This window comes from Chiloscyllium plagiosum, chromosome 7, assembly GCF_004010195.1.
Source record: "Chiloscyllium plagiosum isolate BGI_BamShark_2017 chromosome 7, ASM401019v2, whole genome shotgun sequence".
Taxonomy (NCBI): domain Eukaryota; kingdom Metazoa; phylum Chordata; class Chondrichthyes; order Orectolobiformes; family Hemiscylliidae; genus Chiloscyllium; species Chiloscyllium plagiosum.
The window spans coordinates 34,465,870-34,491,082 of record NC_057716.1 but is presented as its reverse complement, the minus strand read 5'-3'; the positions used below and the strand labels follow the sequence as shown (position 1 = coordinate 34,491,082).

Sequence of the window (25,213 nt, the reverse complement as noted above, 5' to 3'; positions counted from 1 at the left end):
AGGGAAATGGGGAGGTAGCTGAGAGTGCGATAGGTAGAGAGAGATTTGGGTAATGGTGATAGGTCAGAGAGGAGGGTGGAGTGGATAGGTCGGAAGGAGGATGGACAGGTTCATGAGGGCGATTGGAACTGGGATAAGGTGGAAGATGGGGAAGTGAGGAAACTAGTGAAGTCCACATTGATGCAGTGTGATTGGAGGGTCCCAAGGTAGAAGGGGAGGCGTTCTTCCTCAGGGAATCAGGTGGTTAGGGTGTGGCGATGGAGCAAAACCTTGGCGGAGTGGGACAGGGGTTGAAGTGCTCGGCCACAAGACGGTGGGGTTGGTTGGTGCAGGTGCCCTGGAGAGGTTCTCTGAAGCACTGTCTCCCTAATGTAGAGGAGACGGCATTGGGAGCAATGGATATAGCAAATTACATGTGGAAGTGCAGGTAAAATTCTGATGGATATGGAAGACTCTTTTGGGGACTTGGATGGAGGCGAGGGTGCAGGTTTTGCAATTCCTGCGGTGGCAGGGGAGAGTGGGTTGGTCGGAGGCGTGGTCCCCCACATAAGTTCTGGATACCACCCACGCCCTCCAACTCTTCCAAGACATTAGTTTCCCTGGCCCCCAATGCCTCGTCTTCCCCATGGGCATCTAGTCCCTATACATCTCTATTTGCCACGACACGGGCCTCCGAGTCTCCCATTTCTTCCTCTCCAGACATACTCACCAGTACTCCTCCACTGACACTCATTCGTTTGGCTCAATAATTTCTCCTTTGCATCCTCCCACTTCCTCCAGATGAGAGGGGTAGCCATGGGTACCCACGTGGGCCCCAGCTACGTTCGTCTGTTAGATTAGATTAGATTCCCTACAGTGTGAAAACAGGCCCTTCGGCCCAGTCCACACCAACCCTCCGAAGAGTAACCCACCCAGACTCATTTCCCTCTGACTAATGCCCTTACGCTACGGGCAATTTAGCATGGCCAATTCACCTGACCTGCACATCTTTGGACTGTGGGAGGAAACTGGAACTCCCGGAGGAAACCCATGCATACATGGAGACAATGTGCAAACTCCACACAGTCACTCGAGGCTGGAATCCAACCTGGGACCCTGGTGCTGTGAGGCAGCAGGGCTAACCACTGAGCCACCACTTATGTACAACAGTCCATCTTCAGCAGTTACACAGACACCATTCCCCATCCTTTCTTCTGTTACATTGATGACTATGCTGAAGCCACCTCATGAGGTTGAACAGTTCATCAACTTCACAAACACATTCCACCCCGACTTTCAGTTCGCCTGGACCATTTCAAACACCTCCCTCCCTTCCTGGCCTCCTCAGTCTCCATCAACGGTGACCAACTCAACACTGACACCTTCTACAAACCCACCGATCCCCAAAGTTACCTGGACTCACCCGGACTCCCGTAAAAACCCTCTCTCTTATTCCCAATCCCTCCACCTCCATCGCATCTGCTCCCAGGTGGACCAATTTCACCACAGTACACCAGATGGCCTCCTTCTTCAATGAGCGCAATTTCCCCTCCCATGTGGTCAATGAAGCCCTCTATCGCATCTCATCCACTTCCCACACTTCCACCCTCGAACCCCACCCCTCCAACCACAACTAGAACAACCCTCTGGTCCTCACCTTCCACCCCAACAAACCTCCATATACATCGCATCATCCTCCGCCATTTCCGTCACCTAAAAACAGACCTCACCACGAGAGTTATATTTCCCTCCCCATCCCTATCACTTTCCCTAAAGGCCATTCCATCCACTACTCTCGTCAGGTCCACAGCCCCCACCAACCTACCCTCCACTGCCACCGCAGGAATCGCAAAACCTGGGCCCTCTCCATCGTCACATCCTAACCACCCGACGCCTGGAGGATGAACACCTCAGCTTCTGCCTTGGGACCCTCCAAATACACGACATCAATGTGGACTTCACCAGTTTCATTTCCCCTCCCCCACCTTACCCCAGTTCCAACCTTCCAAGTCGGCACCACCCTCACGACCTGCCCATCTTCCTTCCCACCTATCCGCTCCACGCTCCCCCTCCGACTTATCACCATTACCTCCACCTCCATCTACCTATCGACTCTCAGCTACCTTCCCTCCCAGACCCACCCCTCTCCCATTTATCTCTCCATCACCTCAGCTCTCAAGCCTCATTCCTGATGAAGGGCTCTTGCCAGAAACGTTGATTCTTCTGTTCCTCAGATGCTGCCTAACCTGCTGTGCTTTTCCAGCACCACACTCTTGACTCTGATTTCCAGTATCTGCAGTCCTCACTTTCTCCACAGATATTTAGGGGCCAAGCAACCACATGGATTCAACATGGCTAATGGAGTTAAAGTTTGAGGTCAGGATGCATACCTGTATTCCCTTGAAGGTAGAGGAACTGAGAAATGATCCAGTTAAGGTGTTGCTGGAAGACAGAGATTAGCTAGTGTGGATAGAAAAATTCTTTCCTCAAGTCCATAACGTGTGGAAATAATCTTAAAGCTACAGTTCAGCTACTTGAGTGGATAAATGTCAGAAGACAGTTCTTGACAAATGTAAATGTTCTTCCCTTCTTTCTCACCCTCCAAACACAGACACCTAACGTAGAGCTTCCTACTAGAAACAGCAAACTTTTATTTTTATTCTTTGATGGGGTCTGTGTCACTGGCAAGACAATATTTACTGTCCATCCCCAATTATCCATGTTTGGCTATTTCATAGGATATTGCTATGTGCCTGGAGTCACACGTATGCCAGATGAGCTAAGGATTTTCTTCTTGAAATAGCATGAGTGAATCAGATAGGGTTTTACAACAATCAAAGAAAGATCTTAGAGTCATTAATACTGATACTGGCTTTCAATTGCAGCTGGCATGGTGGGATTTGAACTCTTGTTCTCATTAGTTAAGGGTCCTGGATTACTAGACCAGTGACATAACTACTACAGCACCATTTTACCACTCAGGTCTTCACTGGCTAAAGGATACAAATCAAAGATCATTGCCCAAACATCCTGGGAGGAGATTTTTTTCTGGAATGCAACAAGTCATAATGGTCTGGAAAATACCTAAAAATGGCAGTGAAGTTGGTCCAATAATACATTTCAATTCCATTGGATAGTTATTTGAAAACAAGAAATTCCTCTCTAGCGGTAGAGAAAGCGAATGGGTTAAGATTAGATTAGATTAGATTAGATTAGATTAGATTAGATTAGATTACTTTACAGTGTGGAAACAGGCTCTTCGGCCCAACAAGTCCACACCGACCCGCCGAAGCGCAAACCACCCATACCCCTACATTTACCACTTACCTAACACTACGGACAATTTAGCATGGCCAATTCACCTGACCTGCACATCTTTGGACTGTGGGAGGAAACCGGAGCACCCGGAGGACACCCACGCAGACACGGGGAGAATGTGCAAACTCCACACAGTCAGTCGCCTGAGGCGGGAATTGAACCCGGGTCTCTGGCGCTGTGAGGCAGCAGTGCTAACCACTATGCCACCGTGCCGCCCACAAAGCTGGATTGCTCTTTCAAGAAGCCAGCACAGTCAAATGGCAGCCTTGTGTTTTGACACCCACAACACTCCTTAACTCAAACAATTTGGTTTTCCTGTGTAATATTCATATCAAATGAAATAATCAACATTAACCACTATCAAAAAAGCAAAACTTGGCAAAGAGAACTGTGATAATGCTGTTACTTTAAAAAGGTTAGTTTGTCCTTGGTCTTTCTCAAGAGAGATCACAAAGGCAGAAGTGCCGAAGAGTCGAGGAAATGTCCAGTTTAACAATGGAAAGGGAGTGACCAGTCCTCCCAGTTCAGCATTTTTTTAGTTCGTTTCAGCTGTAGCAGTCTAAAGATGAGAGAGTCCAGGGGAGTTGCAAACTTCAGTAAAGAACTCCTCTGACCTTCTTCTGAAATCTCTTTGGATATTGTTCCTCCTGCCTGTAAAAATCTGCGTTTGAATTTACTTTTTTGCTGAGGGGTGTGTTTATGGATGTTACTGGATTGGAACAGTTAATTAGTATTGGTTACTGCATCAGGTTGGTTAACTTTTCCAATAGTTACGCTAAATTCTATTTTCTTTTGTTCGTGTTTCAACTGTAGTATTTAAATACATTGTTTTGCTTAAAGCAGAGTGGTTTGACCAGCTGCATCACACTTGGAATATCCACACTTGCCTTTAAATAAGAAAAAGCTAGGGCCGAGGCTACCTTCTTAAAATGTTTTGAGGGGGTCTGGCCTGGTCCATAACAGAAGTAAAAAAACTTAAATTCCAGAAGATTTCTTACACTCCAATTTACAGAAATTCTCTCCAAGAGGACAGATATTCAAAGGCCAAGAATAGCCGAAAAAATCATCTGATCTCAGAAGTCAGAAAAACAAAGCACTTCAACCATCTGTTCACACTCATCTAACTTGAAACAAGAGCTTATTTTCAGGACTGTCAAAGTAGCTGATGGGCAGAGAGTGTAAGGGCTCTGGTATAACTGTAATGTCAAACAAAGTTCACAAGCTTCCAAGAATTTGCATTTGTGCTTAAAATGAAAGCATAGCTCGAAGGTTAATATAAAGAAGCTATTTCCACATTGTGGAAATTGAGAGCAACAAAGCACAATCTTAAAATGAGTGGTATTTAAAGACTGAAATTGCATAAAACTTTGCACACAAAATAATATTGATTTTTAACCTTCCCAAAAGACTGTGGATGACAGAATTTTGTTAGTTCAAGGTAACAAGGGATATGTTTCAAAAGAGAGAAAAAGAAATTGGAGTCAGATCAGCTGTTGTCTATTTGAATAGTAGAACAAGGTGAAGGGGCTGAATGGTACAACTCGTTCATTCACTGTATTAAGTAGATTTCGAGGACAGTTGTCTTTTCAGCAATTCAGCACATTCTCCTCACACAACTACTTCATGATAGTTTATGTAATTTCCAATTCCAAACTTTCATAGAATCATTTCAATTATTTCAAAGTACAAAAAGCTCACTTTCAAAATATTATTTAATCTCATGCTGCATCAAAATAGAATTCAAAGAATTCCTGATGACTGAATTTGTGCTGAGTTACAAAAACCAGGAAGGGCCAAGGCTAGATCTTGGCCCTTCCTGCATTGAGGAAGCAGATCTACAGAACTTTTGAAAGGCACAGTACCCCATGATAAGAGAGGAAAACAATTGCCAGATCCTCATGTCTATCCACTTACTCATACTGCAAGTCCATATGGAAGTTCTAAAACAAGGCTTAATTATGAGGCCACACAATCCAACAGAATGGCAACACATATTCAAGATTCTCACGTGCATAGGTATTTGGGCTTAGTCCAAAAGCCAAACAGCACCTGTGGAATTGCAACCCCAAGAAGTGATCAGCTTTATGAAAGATAAGGAGAAGATAAAATTGATTTAAGAGGCACAAATGGAAAATAGTTAAAAAGATTTTTATGAATCTGAAGTTTGTAAATGGAATTTAGTGTTTCAGTGTAAAGATAGGCAAAAATGTAAGCCTGCAAACATCTTCTCAAAAATTAAACTTTTGCATACCTGATCTTGACTTAGCCACAGTTAAATGCTGCAATGAGATACAGGTTTTGCCTTTCAATGCATTCTCCTTGCCACCATTCCACTTTAATGCAATACACAGGTGTATTTCCTGCATAGCCCCCAGGGAGTGCCAGAGTGATAGCTAGGAAATTGGCCAACTCTTGGTTTGGAGTAAGTAATAATTCAGTTGAAACTATTCTAAGGCTGATGAAATCCACAACCAGTTCAACTGGCTACCTGATCTTAAAATTTTTGGTTTTCAGCTTTTTTTTTTACATGACAGAAATAGCTAAACAGTCAATGGGTTTATAGGATCTCAGACAGTGCCACAAGCCTTGCCATGCATGCTTTTACCATGTTAAGATTCAACTCCTGTATCAGTTCATTGCTGCCAGCTATTCCACTCAGGCGAAGGATGGCAGGGGCAGCACTGCTGCCTCACAGCGTCAAGGACCAGAGTTCGATTCCCACCTTGGGTGACTGTCTGTGTGGGAGTTGCACATTCTCCTCATATTTGCGTGCATTTCCTCTGGGTGCTCCGGTTTCCTCCCTCAATCCAAAAATGTGCTAGTCAGGTGAATTTGCCATGCTAAATTGCCGATAGCTTTAAGTGCATTAGTCAGGGGTAAATATAGGGTAGGGGAATAGGTCTGGGTGGATTACTCTTCGGAGAGTCGGTGTGGACTTGTTGGGCCACAAGGTCTGTTTCCATACTGTATGGTATCTAATCTAATCAGATTGTCAGAGAGTGCAAAAGAAGAGAGATGAACATCTCAGCAGGATCTTCGCAAGGGCATGGCTTCTTGACTTAGCTAAAATAGAAATCTGTATTACTAGAAATGGACAGGGTTGCTTCATGTAGGTGCCTCTCTTTCTTTGCCCCAGAGTGTGCGTTTAGTGCCCAATGTTACGTTTGGTGTGCTGACATTGTCTGGCACCACTGGCTATAAACATTTTGGTAATGACACTTTGATTAATTCAATAGAAATCCTTTTGCGGTATGACCTCCTTCCACTTCTTCCCCAAACTACAAGTCAGTAACCAGAATTCTTCTCCATACTTGGAGACCTGACAAAGGTTGGACCTCTTCTGATATTCTTAGAACCTTAAAGCTTTCTTCTCATTCAGTTCACCTGTCCACTACTGCCTTTCACTTTTAAAGTGTTTTTGAAATTGATAACATCGCTGTGGATAATTGCATTGTCATGACTGACTGAAGCTTAACTTGTGGATAGCAACATTTGATACCTTCCTGAACAGTTATTTTCTAATCAACCTGTTCATAGATGTTATTACGCATCTCTGGAGCAAGTGGGACTTGAGAATGAGTCTCTTCATTCCCCCTTCTTGAAGATTTTCCAGTCTTTTATATATTTACCTGCCAAAAACAATGAGCTTCATCACCAAATCACATCTTGCTGACTTCCCTTGATCCCATCGAACTTTTAAGCACTGGGGTCAGTTCAACACATACCTTTCTTTGAATATCAATAGTGACAATGTGTGGGCACAATATAAAATCAGGAATCTTGAGATATGCGTAACAAGAGTAATACAATATTTATGGAGTCTTTAACCTACATATAGTTTAGATAAACCTAATTGCCTTTAATGCAGTGGAGGATGAATTCCTGGAATGTAGACGGAATGGATTTCAGGACAGTATTTTGAAGAACCAACCAGAGAACAAGCAATTTTAGATTGCACAATTCTCAATGAGAGGGCTAATTAAGAGTTCGGTTGAAAGGAGTCTTTTGGGAAGATAATTTCATATTAAGTTTAAAAATTGTGGATTTCAATGCAAAACTAGGGTCATAAATCTAAAAGGAAATTACAAAAGCATGAGGGAAAACTAACCGCTAAATTGGTAGATCATATAAAGACTTGCAACGGTACACAGGAAATCAAGTCAAAATTTAGAGTTGGTTAGCATAAATGGCTGAACAGTTGGTTTGCAATGCAGAGTGACTGCAAACGTGAATTCAATTCCTGCACCAGCTGAGGTTGCCATGAAGGACTCTCCTTCACAAATTCTCCCATCGCACGAGTGGTGACCCTCAGGCTAAATCACCACCAGTCATCTCACAGAATCAGTGTACAGAAAAGCCCTTTAACCCACCAAGCCTGTAGGGCAAAAATACAGTAATACCTACACTGGGCCTGTAGCCTTGAATGTTATGATGCTTTCAAGTGCTCATTCAGGTACTTTATAAAAGGTTACGAAGTTTTGAGTCCAGACAGTGCAGATCCCTACCACCCTCTGGGTGAAAGATTTACCTCAAATCCCCTCTCAACTTCCTGCCCTTCACTTTAAAATCATGTCCCTTTGTTACTGACCCTTCAACTAAGGTGAACAGTTGCTTTCTATTCATCTTGACCATGGTCCTCAATCTTATAGGAGAAAGTGAGGACTGCAGATGCTGGAGATTAGAGTCGAGTGTGTGGTGCTGGAAAAGCACAGCAGGTCAGGCAGCAACTGAGGAGTGAGAGAATCGACATTTCGGGCATAAGCCCTTCATCAGGAATGGGGCTTGTGGGCCAGGGTGCTGAGAGATAAATGGGATGGGGGTGGGGCTGAGGAAAGGTAGCCGAGAATGCAATAGGTAGATGAAGGTGGGGGAAGAAGGTGATAAGTCAGAGAGGAGGGTGGATCAGATGGATGGGAAAGATAATGGACAGGTCGAGATGGTGGAGGCGAGTTGGAGGCTTGGGACGTGGATAAGGTGGGAGGAACCTACGTTCGGGACACTATCCACACCCTTCACCTCCTCCAAGACTTGATTTAACCCAGCCCTCTACACCTTATCTTTCCAATGGACATCCAGTCCCTCTACACATCTATCCACCACAACGGAGAGCCTCCAAGCCCTCCGTTGCTTCATCTCACACCATCCCAACTAGCACCCTTCCATTGACACCCTCATCCGCCCAGCTGAACTGGTCCTCATCCTAAACAACTTCTCCTTCCAATCCTCCCACTTCCTCCAAACCAAAGGAGTAGCCATGGGCACCTGCATGGGCCACAGCTACGCCACCTCTTTGTCGGGTACATGGAACAGTCCATCTTCGGCAGCTACACCAACACCATCCCCGACCTATTCCTCCAGTACATCGATGACTGTATCGGCACTACCTCGTGCTCCCACAAGGTTGAACAGTTCATCAACTCTACTAACACTTTTCACCTGACCTCAAGTTCACCTGGACCATCTCTGACACCTCCATCCTGTTCTTGGACCCCTCCATCTCGGTGACTGAATAACCACAGATATCTACTACAAACTCATGGACTCCCACAGCTACCTGGACTACACCCCCTTCCTCCTGTAAAAAGGCCACATCTTATTCCCTATTCCTCCACCACCGCCGCATCTGTTCCAGGATGACCAATTCCACCACAGAAATTCCCAAATGAAGAATCCTTCTTCAAAGACCATAATTACGCCACCACCACCCCCAACACCACGAGGTCGACAATGCCCTCCTGGGCATTTTCTCCACTTCCCACACCTCTGCTCCTGAACCCCACCCCTCCCAACGCAACAAGGACAGAATCCCCCTGTTCTCACCTTCCACCCCACCAACCTCCAGATACATTGCATCATCCTCCGCCCACCTCCAAACAGAACCTAACACTAGGGATATATCTCTCTCCCCACCCCTATCAACATTTCAGAGAGACCATCTCCTCCGGACTCCCTTGTTAGATGCACGCCCTTCACCAGATCTCACCCCATTCTCGCCACCTTCCCCTGCCGCCGCAGGAAGTGCAAAACATGCGGTCACATCTCCCCCTCTCACCTCTGTCCAAGGCTCCAAAAGATCCTTTCACATCGGACAGAAATTTACTTGTACCTCCACAAAGGTACTGTATCCGTTGCACCCAATGTGGTCTCCTCTGCATCGGGAAGACAGGCAGCCAACTTGCGGATCATTTCAGAGAACACCTCTGGGATACCCACACCAACCAACTCCACCGCTCCTTGGCTGAACACTTCAACTCCGCCAAGAACATGCAGGTCGTGGGACTCCACCATCGCCAAACCCTAACCACCCAACACCTGGAGGAATAACATCTCTTCTTCTGCCCTGGGACCCTGCAACCACATGGGATTAATTTGGATTTCATCAGTTTCCTCATTTTCCTTCCCTCCACCGTATCCCAGTTCTAAGCCTCTAACTCGGCATCGCCATCTTGACCCGCCCGTCGTCTTTCCCATCCATCTGCTCCACCCTCCTCGTTGATCTTTTCCCCCACCTTCATCTACCTATTGTATTCTCAGCGATCTTCCCCTCAGCCCCACCCCGTCCCATTTCTCTCTCAGCCCCCCGGCCCACAAGACTCTTTTCTGATGAAGGGTTTATGCTTGAAACGTTGATTCTTCTGCTCCTTGAATGCTGCCTGACCTGCTGTGCTTTTCCAGCACCACACTCGACTCCTCCATGTTATACGCCTCAATCAAGTCCTCCCTCCCCATCCCCCCAACCTTCTCTGCTCCAAATGAAACAATCCAAGAATATCTAGCCTCTTTTCAGAGCTGAAATGCTCCAGACTGGGCAATATTCTACTGAATCCTCTTTGTATCCCCTCCAGTGCAATCACACCTCTAAATGAGGCAACAGCCCTACGACCCAGTAGGACTATGGTAACTTCACCTCGACTTTACATGATTTGCAACAATTAAGTGCAAAAGGAAAGTGATCCAACTCTTAACAAATATGAAAAATTAATTACCAGTTCAAAAGAATAAATTTATAAAGTTTCCAAAATGTGGCAAGCCAACAGACAGGGATCATTTTAGAGTTCAGCAAAGGAGGACAAAGAAACTGACAACATAAGAGTAAACTAGTGAAAAATGCAACAGATTCTAAAAGCTTCTATGGGTAGTAGAAAGGAAAAGAAATAACAAAGACAAATGTGGTCCCACTGTACACAGAGATTGGAGAACTGATAGGAAATTTTGATATTATGCAAGTACACATCCTCATGGAGCAAATGTTACAAGGTGGGATATTTATAATCCACTTCATAAAAAAATATTCTCCCACTCCACTCTCCTGAACTGTCATTTTAAAAAAATTAAAACATTTACAAAATGGATTTGACGACTACAGCTTGGCATGCTTCTGTGCCATCTGGACTCACACCTAAACATCAGGTAAGTGATGAGGGGAGTTGTCAGACTGCAGGGAGAGGCTGCAACGAGAGAGCAAGGCAGACCACTTCCAAATGCACCAAAATTAGTCTTTAGGAAACAATTTATTAAAATAAATCTCTCAACATCAACGAGATTACAGGCATTAAATATGGCAACATGAAAGTGAGGACTCACTGGAATCCAGAAACGGCTGGGGTAGATTCATGGTCACTCCACGGTTTACAAGATATCACTAACCAAGCACAATGGATTCCTGAACAGCCACTGGACTGTTAAATCCCAGTTCAGAGAGAGGATAGACACTTGGCTAACTTCAGTCATATCCAGTCTGCAAAGACTGGGAGAGATGATGCTCTGAAATCTATCTAGAGACCACAGTCAATTGGTTTGTCACCAATCCTCAATGCCAAAAAGGTCAACACTACCCACAGAGAAATCTCAAATTTCAGAAAGATGGGCACAGTATTTTAAACACCTCCTCACATTAGCTCACATCTGTCAATGATGAAGCAATGATTAGGAAAACATGAGATGCTGTGGGCCGTCAGCAGCAGTAGAATTCTATTTCAACACAACTGCCCAGCCTGACTATCCTTGACTCTACTATCACCATCAAGCCAAGGGATCAACACTGATTCAATGAAGAGTGCAGGAGGGCATGCCAAGGGCAGCACTAGGTAAACCTACAAATGAGGGGTCAGCCTGATGAAACTACCAAATAGGGCTACTTGCAAACCAAAACTTAAGGAGTAAGTGATACAGAGATAAACAATTCCACAACCAACAGATCATAGAGACATACAACACAGAAACAGGTCCTTCAGCCCAGCTTGTCTATGCTGACCAACAAACACAAATTACATTAATCCCATTTACTTGCACTTGGTTCACAGTTCACTACACCCTAGCAATTAAAGTGTTCATTCAGATATTTCTTAAATGTTGCAAGAGTACCTGCCTCCACCTCTCAGCTAGTGTGTTCTAAATTGCTACCACCTCTGTATGAAAGAATTTTTCCTCAGATCCTCATTAAATTATTTTTTTCTTGAGACCCAGCAGCATGGAGGAGTGAGCTAGATATTCAAGATGGCAGCAACAGCACAGTATACCTGCCCTCTCCAGGCTGACCGCATTCTTCTTTTTTTTAATTTGCTTCTTTCTTGTCTTTTTTTCAAACTTATGTTCTGGAGTTCCAGAGAGAAAGGCAGCAGTGGCAATGCTATCACAGGGAGCGTGACAGCAGCCACTGGTCCCAAAAGGCATTGGCTAGAGGTCCAGTGCATGGAGCAGCTGTGGGCCTCAGCCCAACATAATTATAGCAAGCCCAAAGAGTTGGTCCCTGACATCCACAGCACTGTGAGCACGCAGCCGAAAGTTTCCCAGGGAGTGGGCTAAACCAGAGGAGACCGAGCTCTCTCAGTGAGTATACTTAAGAAAGACTGCTGAACTTTTATCTGAATCCATTCCTCCTCCTCCACCCCCCCACTTAATATTAAGAATAATTGTAATGTTAACCTAGAACAGTATTGTAAAATACAGGCCCTTAGGCCCTTGATTGTGATGACCTTTTATCCTACTCTAAGATCAAACTCACTTTCATACCCTTCATTTTACTATCATCCATGTGCCTATCCAAGAATCGCTTAAATGTCCCTTAATGTATCTGACTCTAGTACCACTGCTGGTAGTGCATTCTACGCACCCATCACTGTGTGTAAAGATAGGACCTCTGACATCTCCCTTAAACCTTCCTTCAATCTTGTTAAAACAATGCCCCCTCACAATAGTCAATTCCGTCCTGGGAAAAAGTATTTGGCTATCCACTCTATCTTGTACACCTCTATCAAGTCACCTCTCATCCTTCTTCGTTCCAATGAGAAACGCCCAAACTCCCTCAACCTTTCTTCATAGACATGCCCTTCAGTCTAGGAAGTCTTCTGGTAAATCTCCTCTGCCCCTCTCGAAAGCTTCCATGTCCTTCCTATAATGAGCCAACCAGAACTGAAAACAATATTCCGAGTGTGGTCTAACCAGGGCTCTATAGAGGTGCAACATAACCTCGCAGGTCTTAAACTCAGTCCCCCGATGAAAGCCAACACACTGTATGCCTTCTTAACAACCTTATCAACTTGGGTGGCAACTTTGAGGGATCTGTGGACATGGACCCCAAGATCCCTTGTTCCTTCTCTCAGCCAAGAATCCTGCCTGTAACCCTGTAATCTGCATTCAAATTCAACCTTCCAAAATGAATCACTTCACACTTTTCCAGATTGAACTCCATCTGCCACTTCTCAGCCCAGCTCTGCAACCTGTCCTTTCTTTGTTTTTCTACTTACACAAGGAACAACTGTAATGTTTTATTTTTGATACGGTTTCTGTATGTTACTACTTATACGCAAGTTTTGCACCTCGTGTGCCATTTGGTGACACTGCACACTTTTCACTGTATTCCTGTACATCAGTACACATCAATAAAGCTTTGTTCCTCAGTACTCAGGGCACCTACCATTCAATCCCTTGTTAGACCTCCCAAATTGCATCATATCACAATTATCAGGATGAAATTCCATCTGCATTGTTCTGCCCAATTTACCAGCTGATAAATATCAAGACTGTAGCGTGACAGCATCTTTTTCAGTATCAACACTAATTTTCATGTCATCAGCAAACTTACCAGTTGTACCTTCTACATTCACCTTCAAGCCTTAATGTATTGTATATAGCAAACACCAAGTTCCTAGGACTGATCACTACAGTATACCATTGGTCATAGGTTTCCAATCATAAAATCAATCCTCCACCATCACCTTATTCCTCCTACTTGTAAGCCAATTTTGGAATCAATTTGCCAACTTGCCTTGGATCCCTTAGTCTTATCTTTTAGAACTGCATCTATGAGGGGCTTTGTCAAGGGCTTTACTGAAGTCCACATCAACTGCACTACCAGTCACCTTTCCAAAAAAATCAGACAGGATCTCCTTCCACATTATCCCTGAGTGATCCTTTCCAAGTACTGATTAATTCTGCTCCTCAATGGTTTTCCAATAACTTCCCCACCACTAATATTAAGCTAACTGGTCTGCAATTACTTGTACTATCCATTGCTGCCTTGCTTGAATAATGATTTGGAGGTACCAGTATTGGACAAAGTTAAAAATCTCAACACCAGGTTATAGTGCAACAGGTTTATTTGGAAACATTAGCTTTTGAGATGCTACCTCTTCATCAGATGGTTGCGGAGCAGGACCAGAAGACAGAATTTATAGCAAAATAGATCATTACAACTCTGTGACACTGTAACCTTGCTATAAATTGTCTCTCTCCTGGTCCTGCTCCACAACCACCTGATAAAGAGGCAGCACCTCGAAAGCTAGTGCTTCCAAATAAACCTGTTGGACTATAACCTGGTGTTGTGTGATTTTTAACTTTCTTGAATAAAGAAACCACAATAGCTATATTTCAAATCATTTGGCACTTCAGCTGTAGCCAGCCAAGTACAAAATATATCCACCAGTGCCCCAGCAGTCTCCTCCCTTACCTCCTATAGCAACCTAGGATACCTCTCATCAGGCATTTAGATTTATGCACCTTTTTGCCTGCTAAAATATCTCTTAACTCCTCCTCAATCTTGACATGCTCTAGAACTTCACCATCTCAAATGAAATGGCTTTCTTCTTTGTGAATACAAATAAGAAACATTCATTTCAGATCTCATATATGTCCTGACTCCATGCAGTGACTGCACCTTTGGTTTCTAATAGGTCCCATTCTTTCCCTGGTAATCCTCTTAGCCTTTTCTAAGTATATTAAGAGTAAGAGGTTTTCCTTGATCTCATATGCCAAAGATATTTCACGGCCCCTCTTCGCGCTCCTAGTTTTCTTTTTAAACAACTCATCTATGCTACACTTTTGAATGGCTTCCTGCTGTACCTGACATATGCTTCCTTCTTCTTCTCTATCAACGTCTCTATCCCTTGATAACCAGGGTTTCCTGGACTTGCTGCCCTTGTTCTTCACCACGAGAGAAACATGTTGGCCCTGAAGCTCTCAATACAACTTTTAAAAGACTCCCATTTTCCAAATGTAGTAACCTACAAGTAGTTATTCCTAGCTATGTTTGCCAGATCCAGTCTAATATTGAAATTGGCCTTACCTCAATTTGAATAATTCTGCACTATCCTGCTACCCTTCCATAAAGACCTTGAAACTTACAAAATTATGGTCAATATTCCCAAAAATGCTCACCCACTAACACTTCAACTACTTGCTTGGCTTCATTTGTTCAGATTATCAAATTACTGACACAAAAAGCTCTCCTGGATGCACTTTAAAAATTCTACCCCATCTATTCCTTTCACGTTAAGACAACTCTATTTAATGTTCGCAAAGTTGAAAGCAATAACTACTATAATCCCACTCCTCTCTCTCACTTCTCTGATTTGCATTTTAATTTGCTCCTCTATATTTTCTGATTGATGGGAAGCCTGTAGCATAATCCCAACAAAATGATCACCCATCTTTTATATCTACAATTTGAAAAGATTTCCAAAGCATCATCTCTGATTACTGCAGTGATGGGTCTCCTTTTATCAATAATGCAATATCCACACCTCTCTTACATTAGTACTTCTATACCCTGGAATGTTGAGCTGTCATAGAGTTATACAACACAGAAACAGACCCTTCAGTCCAACTTGTCCAGGCCGACCAGATATCCCAAACTGATCTATTCCTATTTGCCAGCATTTAGCCGATATCCCTCAAAATTGTTCTTACTCATGTACACATCCATTGTCTTTTAAATGCTGTAATTGTAACCTGCCTCCACAACCTCCTCTGGCAGCTCATTCCAGCCATGTCCCACCCTGTGTCAAAACAATTACCCCTCACATTCCTTTTAAATCTTTCTTATCTCACCTTAAACCTAGTTTTGGACTCCCTTACTCTGGGAGACAGAGTTTGGCTATTCACCCTATCAGTGTTCCTCATGATTTTATAAACCTCTATAAGGCCACCCTTCAACCTCTGACGTCCCAGAAAAAAAGCTCCAGCCTACTCAGCCTCTCCCAATAGCTCAAACCTTCCATGTAAATCTTTTTTGAATCCTTTCACGTTTCATAACATCTTTCCTAAAGCAGAGAGGCCAGAACTGAATGCAGTATTCTCAAAGTGACCTCACCAAAGTCCTGTACAGCCGCTCCTGACTCTAAAGTAGCTGCATATCCCTTTGTTGTCAGATTGAACTCTCATTCTTGCCAGCTCTCATTTTTCCCACAGCGATCTTGGACATGCTCCCTCTGCCACTGAGCTGGCACTCTTCCCTTCCCTCCCCTCAGCCCTGCATGCAATCTTGCCCATTCCCCTATAATGCAGCTTCTTTCTCACAACTAAGGTAGAGGTTTCACCCGCTCAGATACTAACAGGTAGAAGTGCCAACAGACAGATCTCCAATACTGCCAGCATGCAAAGTTAATCAGGTCAGGAGGTTCTTGGTGCTAGAGGGTACGGCACAGAAACAGACCCTTCGGTCAAACTTGTCCATGCCAACCAGATATCCTAAATTAATCTAGTCCCATTTGCCAGCACTTGGCCCTTATCCCTCTAAACACTTCCTATTCATATACCCATCCAAATGTTGTAATTGTACCTGCCTCCACTACTTACTCTGGCAGCTCATTCCAGCACCACCCTCTGCGTGAAAAAGTTGCCTCTTGGACCCTTTTAAATCTTTCCCCACTTATCTAAAACCTATGCCCTATAATTCTAGACTTCCCCTACCCCAGGGGAAAGATCTTGTCTATTTACCCTGGCCATGGCCCTCATGATTTTATAAACCTCTAGAAGGTCATCCCTCAACCTCTGACACTCCAGGGAAAACATCTCCAGCATAATCAGTCTGTCCTTATAGCTCAAACTCTCCAACCCTGGCAACATCCTTGTAAATCTTTGCTGAACCTTTTCAAGTTTCACAGCATTCTTCTTCTAGCTGGGAGACTAGAATTACACATAATATTCCAAAAGTGGCCTAACCAATGTCCTATACAGCTGCAATATGGCTTCTCAACTCCAATACTGCCTGAATTTAACCTAGCAACTTGTTCACAGCCATCATGGATTGCAGTGTGTTAACTTCCAAAAAAAGTGTTCTAAATTTTACTCAGCCTTATTTTCTCGGTTTCAGGGGCTGTTCTAACCTGCATAGAAGCCATCTTTTAATCACTTACAAGAAGTACATACACTTCAGAGGACAGATATGTTGTGTTACCAGCTTTGAGGATCATTGTCATAGCCCTTGGAATGTTTGTTATTGGTAAAGGGGACACACACACACCACTCCCAACCCCAAACCTGTGGCACCATTGCCCCACCAAAAGGCTACGCCAGCGACACATTTACTTTCCTTTCTTACTTATAGATGCCCCATTCCGCATATTCTACTGGAATCGGTCTGCGTTTTGAAGCAAATTTGCCCTTCAATCCATATGTTGAGTGGTGCTCAGCCACTAAGTGCAGTCAAATAGGGCTGCGTGCTAAGGACCAATTCTCTTCAGTATGCTTTGCTCCAGTGCTTTCCATGATGGTGTTCCTGACATTGCAACCAGTTATCACACAGACACCAAGCTCCATAATCTGAGATTATTCCAGGTGAAGACCAAGGTTTCCAGAGACAAAACAAGCCTGATCAATTGGGCAAAGCATTCCATTCACCATATTTCCTATTGCCACAATAATGCCTGCTTAGCCGTGGCTGCCACGCAATGAAAACCACAATTTAGGAAGTTTCATCTAGCTGTAAGAGATGTCTAAACCTACTATTGTTCTGATCTCATTTGATCCACAGACTAGAATTCACCTTATAATCACACCTCAGCCACTATATGATTAAAACCACACAACCATCATCTTCCAAATGACATGTGTTAGATTTTTCAGTCTCTACAGCTTTTGGGCATGTTAGGTCAATCTTACAATCAGCTATTGCTTTTTCACGAAGATCAACATTTTCTGCCAAAATTCAAAACTCTTCCACCAAAAACATACCCACTTAATTTGAGAACGGGCTTTCTGGGACTCAACAGTATTGTTTTCCTATAGTAACCCAGAACGCAGTTGCTCTGCTAAGTAGCTGGACAGATAACCAGAGATAAGTCCATAAGATGTAGGAACAGAATTATGCCATTTAGCCTATCAACTCTGCTCCACCATTCAGTCATGGTTGATATATTCCTCACCTCCATCTTGCTACCTTCTCTCCATATCCCTTCAAACCAATACCAAAAAAAATTTCTCTTGCTTCTCCTTAACTTTACGCACCGCCCCAGCGGAATCCGGACACACAACCCTTTGAGAGAAGTAGTTTCTCCTCAACTCCGTTTTAAATTTGCTACCCCTTATCCTATGATTGCTCATCCTAGAATGCCCCATAAGAGGAAGCACCCACTTCACGTCTATCTTTTATCATCTTGAATACATCAATTTGATCTCCTCTCATTCTTCTAAATTTCACACAGTATAGGTCTAAACTGTTCAATCTCTCTTCATACGACAAACCCCTCACACCTCTGGGATCAATCTATTAGACCTCCGCTGAACTGTCTCCGATGTCACTTCGTCTTTCCTCAAATAAGGGGACTAAAATTGTGAACATTACCCCAGGTGCAATCTCACCAATACCTTGTACAGTCGCAACAATACTTACTTTTCTTTATGTTCTATTCCATTAGCTATATTTATTATCCGCTGCACTTGCATAACTTTTATTCTCCACAGAAAATAAGGAAAATAAAAATATTTATTAAAAAAAACCTTAAGAACTGCAGATGGTGTAAATCAGAAACAAATACAGAAATTGCCGAAAAAGCTCAAGTCTAGCAGCATCTTTGGAAAGAAATCCTCAGTTCTTAGTAAGTCACTCAACCCGAACATTAACTCTGATTTCTATCCAAAATAAGTAACTAAGTATTTGCTGTTAGTTTTTATTGAATTCTGATAATAACACCAAACATTCAAAGTGAGGCCATCCAGTCAGCCTGGCTCTGGTCAGCTTTTGCTCTGAACTGGTTTGCTTTGAAGCTACAGCAGAGACTGATTTTTGGAGTAGTTAATTTACTCTGCTGCATTAATATTCCCTTTATTTACTGAAACGTTCATTGTTTTCAATTGTTTTCAGCTGGTTGGAACATATGCATCTTTTACCACATGTTCCTCCTTCCAGCTGATAAGCTGGAGCTGAAACTGGAGGAACCTTCACACACAACGCTGGTCTGTAGCAGCAGAAGAGCAGCTCCAACATTCCTTGAAATTGGTGAATTGGACCATATTGAAGAACCCAGCAGACAACCTAGATGAGTATGCCATCACCCTCATTCTTCTAAATTCCAGACAGTATACATCTAAACTATTCAATCTCTCTTCATACGACAAACCCCTGACCTCTGGTATTTCAGTAGCACATGCATGGAGGACCTCGTGCCAAGGATGTCAATCTGTGTGTTCCCAACCAGAAACCTTGAATGAACTGGGAAATTCACTTCCAACTGAAGGCCAGGCGTGTAGCATTCAAGTCAGACGACCCAAACCTATATAATCCAATTATGACCTCTGCAGAGTATAGATGCCAAGTGGCAGCATCGGACCAAATTAGAGGCCTACACAACATAACGGGATACAAAATGAAGCAAAGCAAGATAACGGGGGGAAAACAAACACTCACTGATGCGTTCAACACTTTCAATATTCAGTTTGAGCAGAATGCTAGTGGTGCAGCATCACCTGCCCTGACAGCCCTCAACACAGCTATTCCCTCCGTCACTGCTGCAGATGTCAGGTCAGTCTTCCTGAGAATCAACCCAAGGAAAGCGACAAGCCTGGATGGAGTCCTTGGCCGTGGACTTAGATCTTGTGTGGACCAGCTGGTGGAGGTATTCATTGACATCTTCAACCTCTCCCTCCTACAAGTCGAAGTCCTCACCTCAAGACTACCACCATCATTCCAGTACCAAAGAAAGCACATGCAATGTGCCTGAATGACTACCACCCAGAGGTTCTGACCTCCATAATCATGGAGTGCTTCGAAAGGCTGGTTATGGCCCACCAACTCTATCCTCCCAGCCTGCGTTGATCCCCTGTAATTTGCTTACTGATGTAGCAAGTCCTCAGGGGATACCATTTCCCTTGGACAAAGGTGAGGATTGCAGGTGTTGGAGATCAAAGTTAAAAGGTGTAACACTAGAAAAGCACAGCAGGTCATGCAGCATCCAAGGAGCAGGAGAATTGATGTTTCAGGCATTAGGCCTTCATCAGGAATGCTCTTCCAGTGCCATTTCCCGAGCCCTACACTAATCCCTGGAACATCTGGATAACAAGAGTACCTATATCAGACTCCTACTCACTGACAACAGTTTGGCCTTCAATGCCGTAACCCCCTCCAGAGTAATCTCAAAACTCTGAGGCCTAGGTTCAGTTCCACACTGTGCAACTGGACCCTCAGCTTCCTGACTCTCAGACCACAATCACCGAAGATAGACCATGGCACCTCCTCCACGAAAGCCTACAACACTGATGCCCCCTGAGGATGCGTTCTCAGCCTTTTCTTGTACTCCCATCCACAAATGCACTGCCAAATTCCGAATAAACAGCATATACAAGTCTGCTGACAATACCAGCGTGGTGAAACAAATATTAAACAACGATGAGACAGAATACAGAAAGGAGAGAGAAAGCTTGGTGTTGTTGTGCAATATTGACAAACTCTCTCTCAACAGTCAGCAAAACAAAAGGACTGATTATTGACTTCAGAAAGAAAGGAAATGGCCACACCCTCCCATCTACATCAATTGTGCTGAGATTGAGAGGGTCAAGAGCATCAAGGTCCTGGGAATGATGATATCTGACGTGTCCTGGTTTTCCCATTTAGATGCGATGATCAGGAAAGCATAAAAACGACTCTTCTTCCTCAAAAGACTTAAAGACCCTCACCAACTTTTACAGATGCACCACAGAAAACATACTATCCAGGTGCATAGCGGCCCGGTAGAGCAACTGGTCTGCCCAGGACCGGAAAAAACTACAGAATGTTGTATGCACAGCTCAGACCATCGCAAAAGCCAACCTCTCATCCATGGACTCCATTTACACTTCTTGTTGCCACATTAAGACTGTCATCAAAGACCCCTCCCATCCTGGTATTGCTCACTTCCAACCTCTACCGTCAGGCAGAAGACATAAGCTTGAACACATGCACCAATAGGTTCAAGAACAGGTCCTTTCCTTCCGTTATCAGACTGCTGAATGGACTCCCTAACTTCAAATAATGTTGATCTTGTTTTGCACAACTCCAATAAAGTGTAACTTGCATGTGCCATTCTGACTAAGCACCCGATGACCTCTATGTCCTTGTTTGCTATGATCTGCCTACACTGCTCACAAAGCAAAGCTCTCATATCAGAGGAGTTTGATAGTGAACCCCACTACAATGCACTTGTGGATGTTCACCAGGATACCAGCACCTGATACAACCAAGGAAAACACCATGATGCCTACTTCAAAAGCAAGCCCTTCGCAGAGGAAGAGAAAATGCTGAGGAAACCCATCCAGCAGCTTCGCACAAAACCGTCTGCAATACGTGTCTTAAATGCAGCTGAACTTTCCAGACCCACGCTGGCTTTAAGTCAAGCAGAGAGCAATCTGAATTTCACGCCTGGATGATAGCATGGTCATCTCCATCCTGAAGAACTGGCGATAGGGAGAATTGCAGATGGATTATCAGTTTCGCTTTTGTGAACAAATGCAGAAGTTACAAGCAGCCTACACAGCGGCGGAGATTCCTACTGTGCAAAACTGTACATCCTGAGTTACAGCCATGGGAAAGGTGTCTGGACAGTGGGGCACCTGCCGCATTTTCAAACTTTGCGCATCCTTCTGCTGAACTCTCCGATTTCACTTTAACCCTAACGGCCACAAAGTATCAGACAACAATCAGGCACTCACACACTTCCTCTGCCCTCCTCATCGACAGTTATACCCAGCTCTTTACCTTGGCTCTTGCAGCCTCCAGCTTCTTGCGCCTCTCCTCATCCTCCATAACAGGGAATTCAGAATGGAAGTCCCTTCTTCTTCGAGATTATGCACCACTTGCCCTCTCTGTCCCACACAGTAAGGAGGAGCTTGCTCCGCCTAGGATACCGATCATCCAATAACACACTCCGGCACACCTTCTCCTCTTGCCGCCTTAATTCCCCCTCATTCCTTCCGTAACGGATCCTCGCTCTCCGCTTTCAACATGGCGGCCATGACTACCAGAGCCGTTAGCCCACCCGCCACTCGACCCCGCCCACGAGGCAGTCAATCACGCGCCAGGCCCGCCCATACTACGGTCAATCACCCGCACCTTGGCTAGTCCCACCCACACTGCCGTGAATCACCCGCTCGGTCCCGCCCATTCGCGGGAAACGCGCAGCCTTTCGCTTTTCCTATCCACACAGCGCTCAATCGTCCTCACCCCGCACTAGACCCCCGTCCACATTCCTGTCAATCACTCACGCGACCCCGCGCTGGCGCACACCTTGGTTGTCACCCCGCAAGTTCTACATCAGTTCTCCGCCCGTCCCCGTATTCTGTCAGGCTTGTCTGGCCTTACGCACTCCCCGCCCACTAACCCCATCAATCACAGTTAAAAAAAATCACACAACAGCAGGTTACAGTCCAGCAGGTTTATTTGGAAGCACTAGCTTTCGGAGCGCAGCTCCTTCATCAGGCGGTTGTGACCTGTTGGTCTGCAACCTGGTGTTGTGCGATTTTTAACTTTGTCCATCCCAGGTCCAAAACCGGCTCCTGCACATCATGCCCATCAATCACCTCATTGAGCCCTGCCCCGACTGTCATGGCGACAGGATCCCGCCTTCTCACAGATCCGCCTCCTCGGTTGGCCAACACTCTCAGATCGGCGGGCTGGGGACCGGCAAATTCAAGTGAGCGAATCAGCGGCGAGGATGCGGCCCTGCTGACCCATGAAAAGCTGACGTCACCGGGACGGGTAGCAATAACAGCAACAGACCGTCTCACGTGACCTCAGTGGAGAGTTTCGAGCAGACACTTAACCATCTCCCCACGTGCGTCACGGGGGGGGGGGGTGTTCTGATGGGAAGGGCTCCACCTTAATAGTGCTGAGACCCGGGTCCTGGTGAGTCGTATGACCAGAATTGAGCTTTTAAACTCAAGCGCAATTGCATGGATAAAGCTTTAAAACAAAAGGGAAGAGCTTAGCAGAGGTTATTAAAGTTTCCAGATCGAGAAATAGGGCAGGGGAATGGAAAAGGTCAGGAATAAAACAACAGGAGGGAGAACAACTATGAGGAAGGGGCGAGTTCAGTGCAGGACTGCCGGAGAAATTAGCCCAATAGAGCAGGGAATCACGCAAGCCAGAGCGGGTGAAATTATGGAGTCACAGAGATGTACAGCACAGAAACAGACCCTTCGGTCCAACCCGTCCATGCCGATCAGATATCTCAACCCAATCTAGTCCCACTTGCCAGCACCTGGCCCATATCCCTCCAAACCCTTCCTATTCATATATCCATCCAAATGCCGCTTAAATGTTGCAATTGTATCAGCCTCCATCACTTCCTCTGGCAGCTCATTCCATACACACACCACCCTCTGAATTTAAAAGTTGCCCCTTAGGTTTCTTTTATATCTTTCCCCTCTCACCCTAAACCTATGCCCTCTAGTTCTGGACTCCCCCACCCCAGGGGGTGACTTTTGTTTATTTATCTATAATGTCACCCCTCAGCCTCTGATGCTCCAGGGAAAACAGCCCCAGCCTGTTCAGCCTCTCCCCATAGCTCAAATCCTCCAACCCTGGCAACATCCTTGTAAATCTTTTCTGAACCCTTTCAAGTTCAACAACATCTTTCCAATTGGAAGATGACCAGAATTGCACACAAATATTCCAACAGTGGCCTGACCAATGTCCTGTCGAGCCACAACATAACCTCTCAACTCCTGTACTCAATGTTCTGACCAATAAATGAAAGCATACCAAGTGCAGTCTTCACTATCATATCCACCTGGGACTCTACTTTCAAGGAGCTATGAACCTGCACTCCAAGATCTTTGTTCAGCAACACTCCCTAGGACCTTACCATTAAGTATATAAGTCCTGCTAAGATTTGCTTTCCCGAAATGCAGCACTTCGCATTTATCTGAATTAAACTCCATCTGTCACTCCTCAGCCCATTGGTCCATCTGAGCAAGATCCTGTTGTAATCTGAAGTAACCTCCTTCGCTGTCCACTACACCTCCAGTTTTGGCATCATATTCAAACTTACTAACTAAACCTCTTATGCTCACATCCAAATCATTTGTATAAATGATGAAAAGTAGTGGACCCAGCACTCCACTGGTCACGGGCCTCCAGTCTGAAAAACAACACCCCACCACCACCACCCTCTGTCTTCTACCTTTGGGCCAGTTCTGTATCCAAATGGCTAGTTCTCTCTGTATTCCATGATATCTAATCTTGCTAACCAGTCTCCCATGGGGAACCTTGTCAAAGCCTTATTGAAGTCCATGCAGGTCACATCTACCACTCTGCCCTCATCAATCCTCCTTGTTACCTCTTCAAGAAAACTCATCAAGTTTGAGAGACATGATTTCCCACGCACAAAGCCATGTTGACTATCCCTAATCTGTTCTTGCCTTTCCAAATAAAAGTACATCCTGTCCCCCAGGATTCTCTCCAACAATCTGCCCATTGCTGATGCCAGGCTCACTGGTCTATTGTTCCCTGGGTTTTCCTGACCACCTTTCTTAAACAGTGGCCTTTCTTAAACCATATTAGCCAACCTCCAGTCTTCCAGCACCTCACCTGTGACTATTGATGATACAAATATCCCAGTAAGGAGGCCCCAGCAATCACTTCCCTCATCTCCCACAGAGTTCTAGGGTACACCTGATCAGGTCCTGGGGATTTATTCACTTTTATGCGTTGAGACATCCAGCACATCCTCCTCTATAAATGGACATTTTTTCAAGCTGTCACCATCTATTTCCCTACATTCTCCATCTTCCCATGTCCTTTTCCACAGTAAATACTGATACAAAATATTCTTATTATCTCCCCATCTCCTGCGGCTTCACACAGAGGCTGCCTTGCTGATCTTTGAGGGGCCCTATTCTCTCCCTCGTTATCCCTTTGTCCTTAATGTATTTGTAAAAGCCCTTTGGATTCTCCTTAACTCTTTGTCAAAGCTATCCCTCCTGACTTCCCTCTTAAGTATACTCTTACTGCCTTTATACTGTAAGGATTCACTCGATCTGTCCTGTCTATACCTGACACATGCTTCCTTTTTCTTAACCAAATCCTCAATTTCTTTAGTCATCCAGTACTCCCTTTCCCTACCAGCCTTTCCTTTCATCCTGACGGGAATATACTTTCTCTGAACCCTCTATCTCATTTCTGAAGGCTTCCCATTTTCCAGCCATCCCTTTACCTGCGAGCATCTGC

At 44.6% G+C, this 25,213-nt stretch overlaps 1 protein-coding gene across 6 annotated transcripts in view; it reads right to left on the bottom strand.

Annotated features, from left to right (window-relative positions):
• Window positions 1-22,032, bottom strand: part of pcnt (pericentrin) — a 312,968-nt gene extending 290,936 nt beyond the window's left edge. For all 6 annotated transcript variants that reach the window (XM_043693410.1, XM_043693412.1, XM_043693413.1 and 3 more), the window contains exon 1: window positions 21,743-22,032. In XM_043693410.1, the coding sequence (XP_043549345.1) occupies window positions 21,743-21,790 (48 nt within the window). In that variant the 5' untranslated portion in view covers window positions 21,791-22,032. The remainder of the gene's footprint in view (window positions 1-21,742) is intronic.
• Window positions 22,033-25,213: the final 3,181 nt, after the last annotated feature.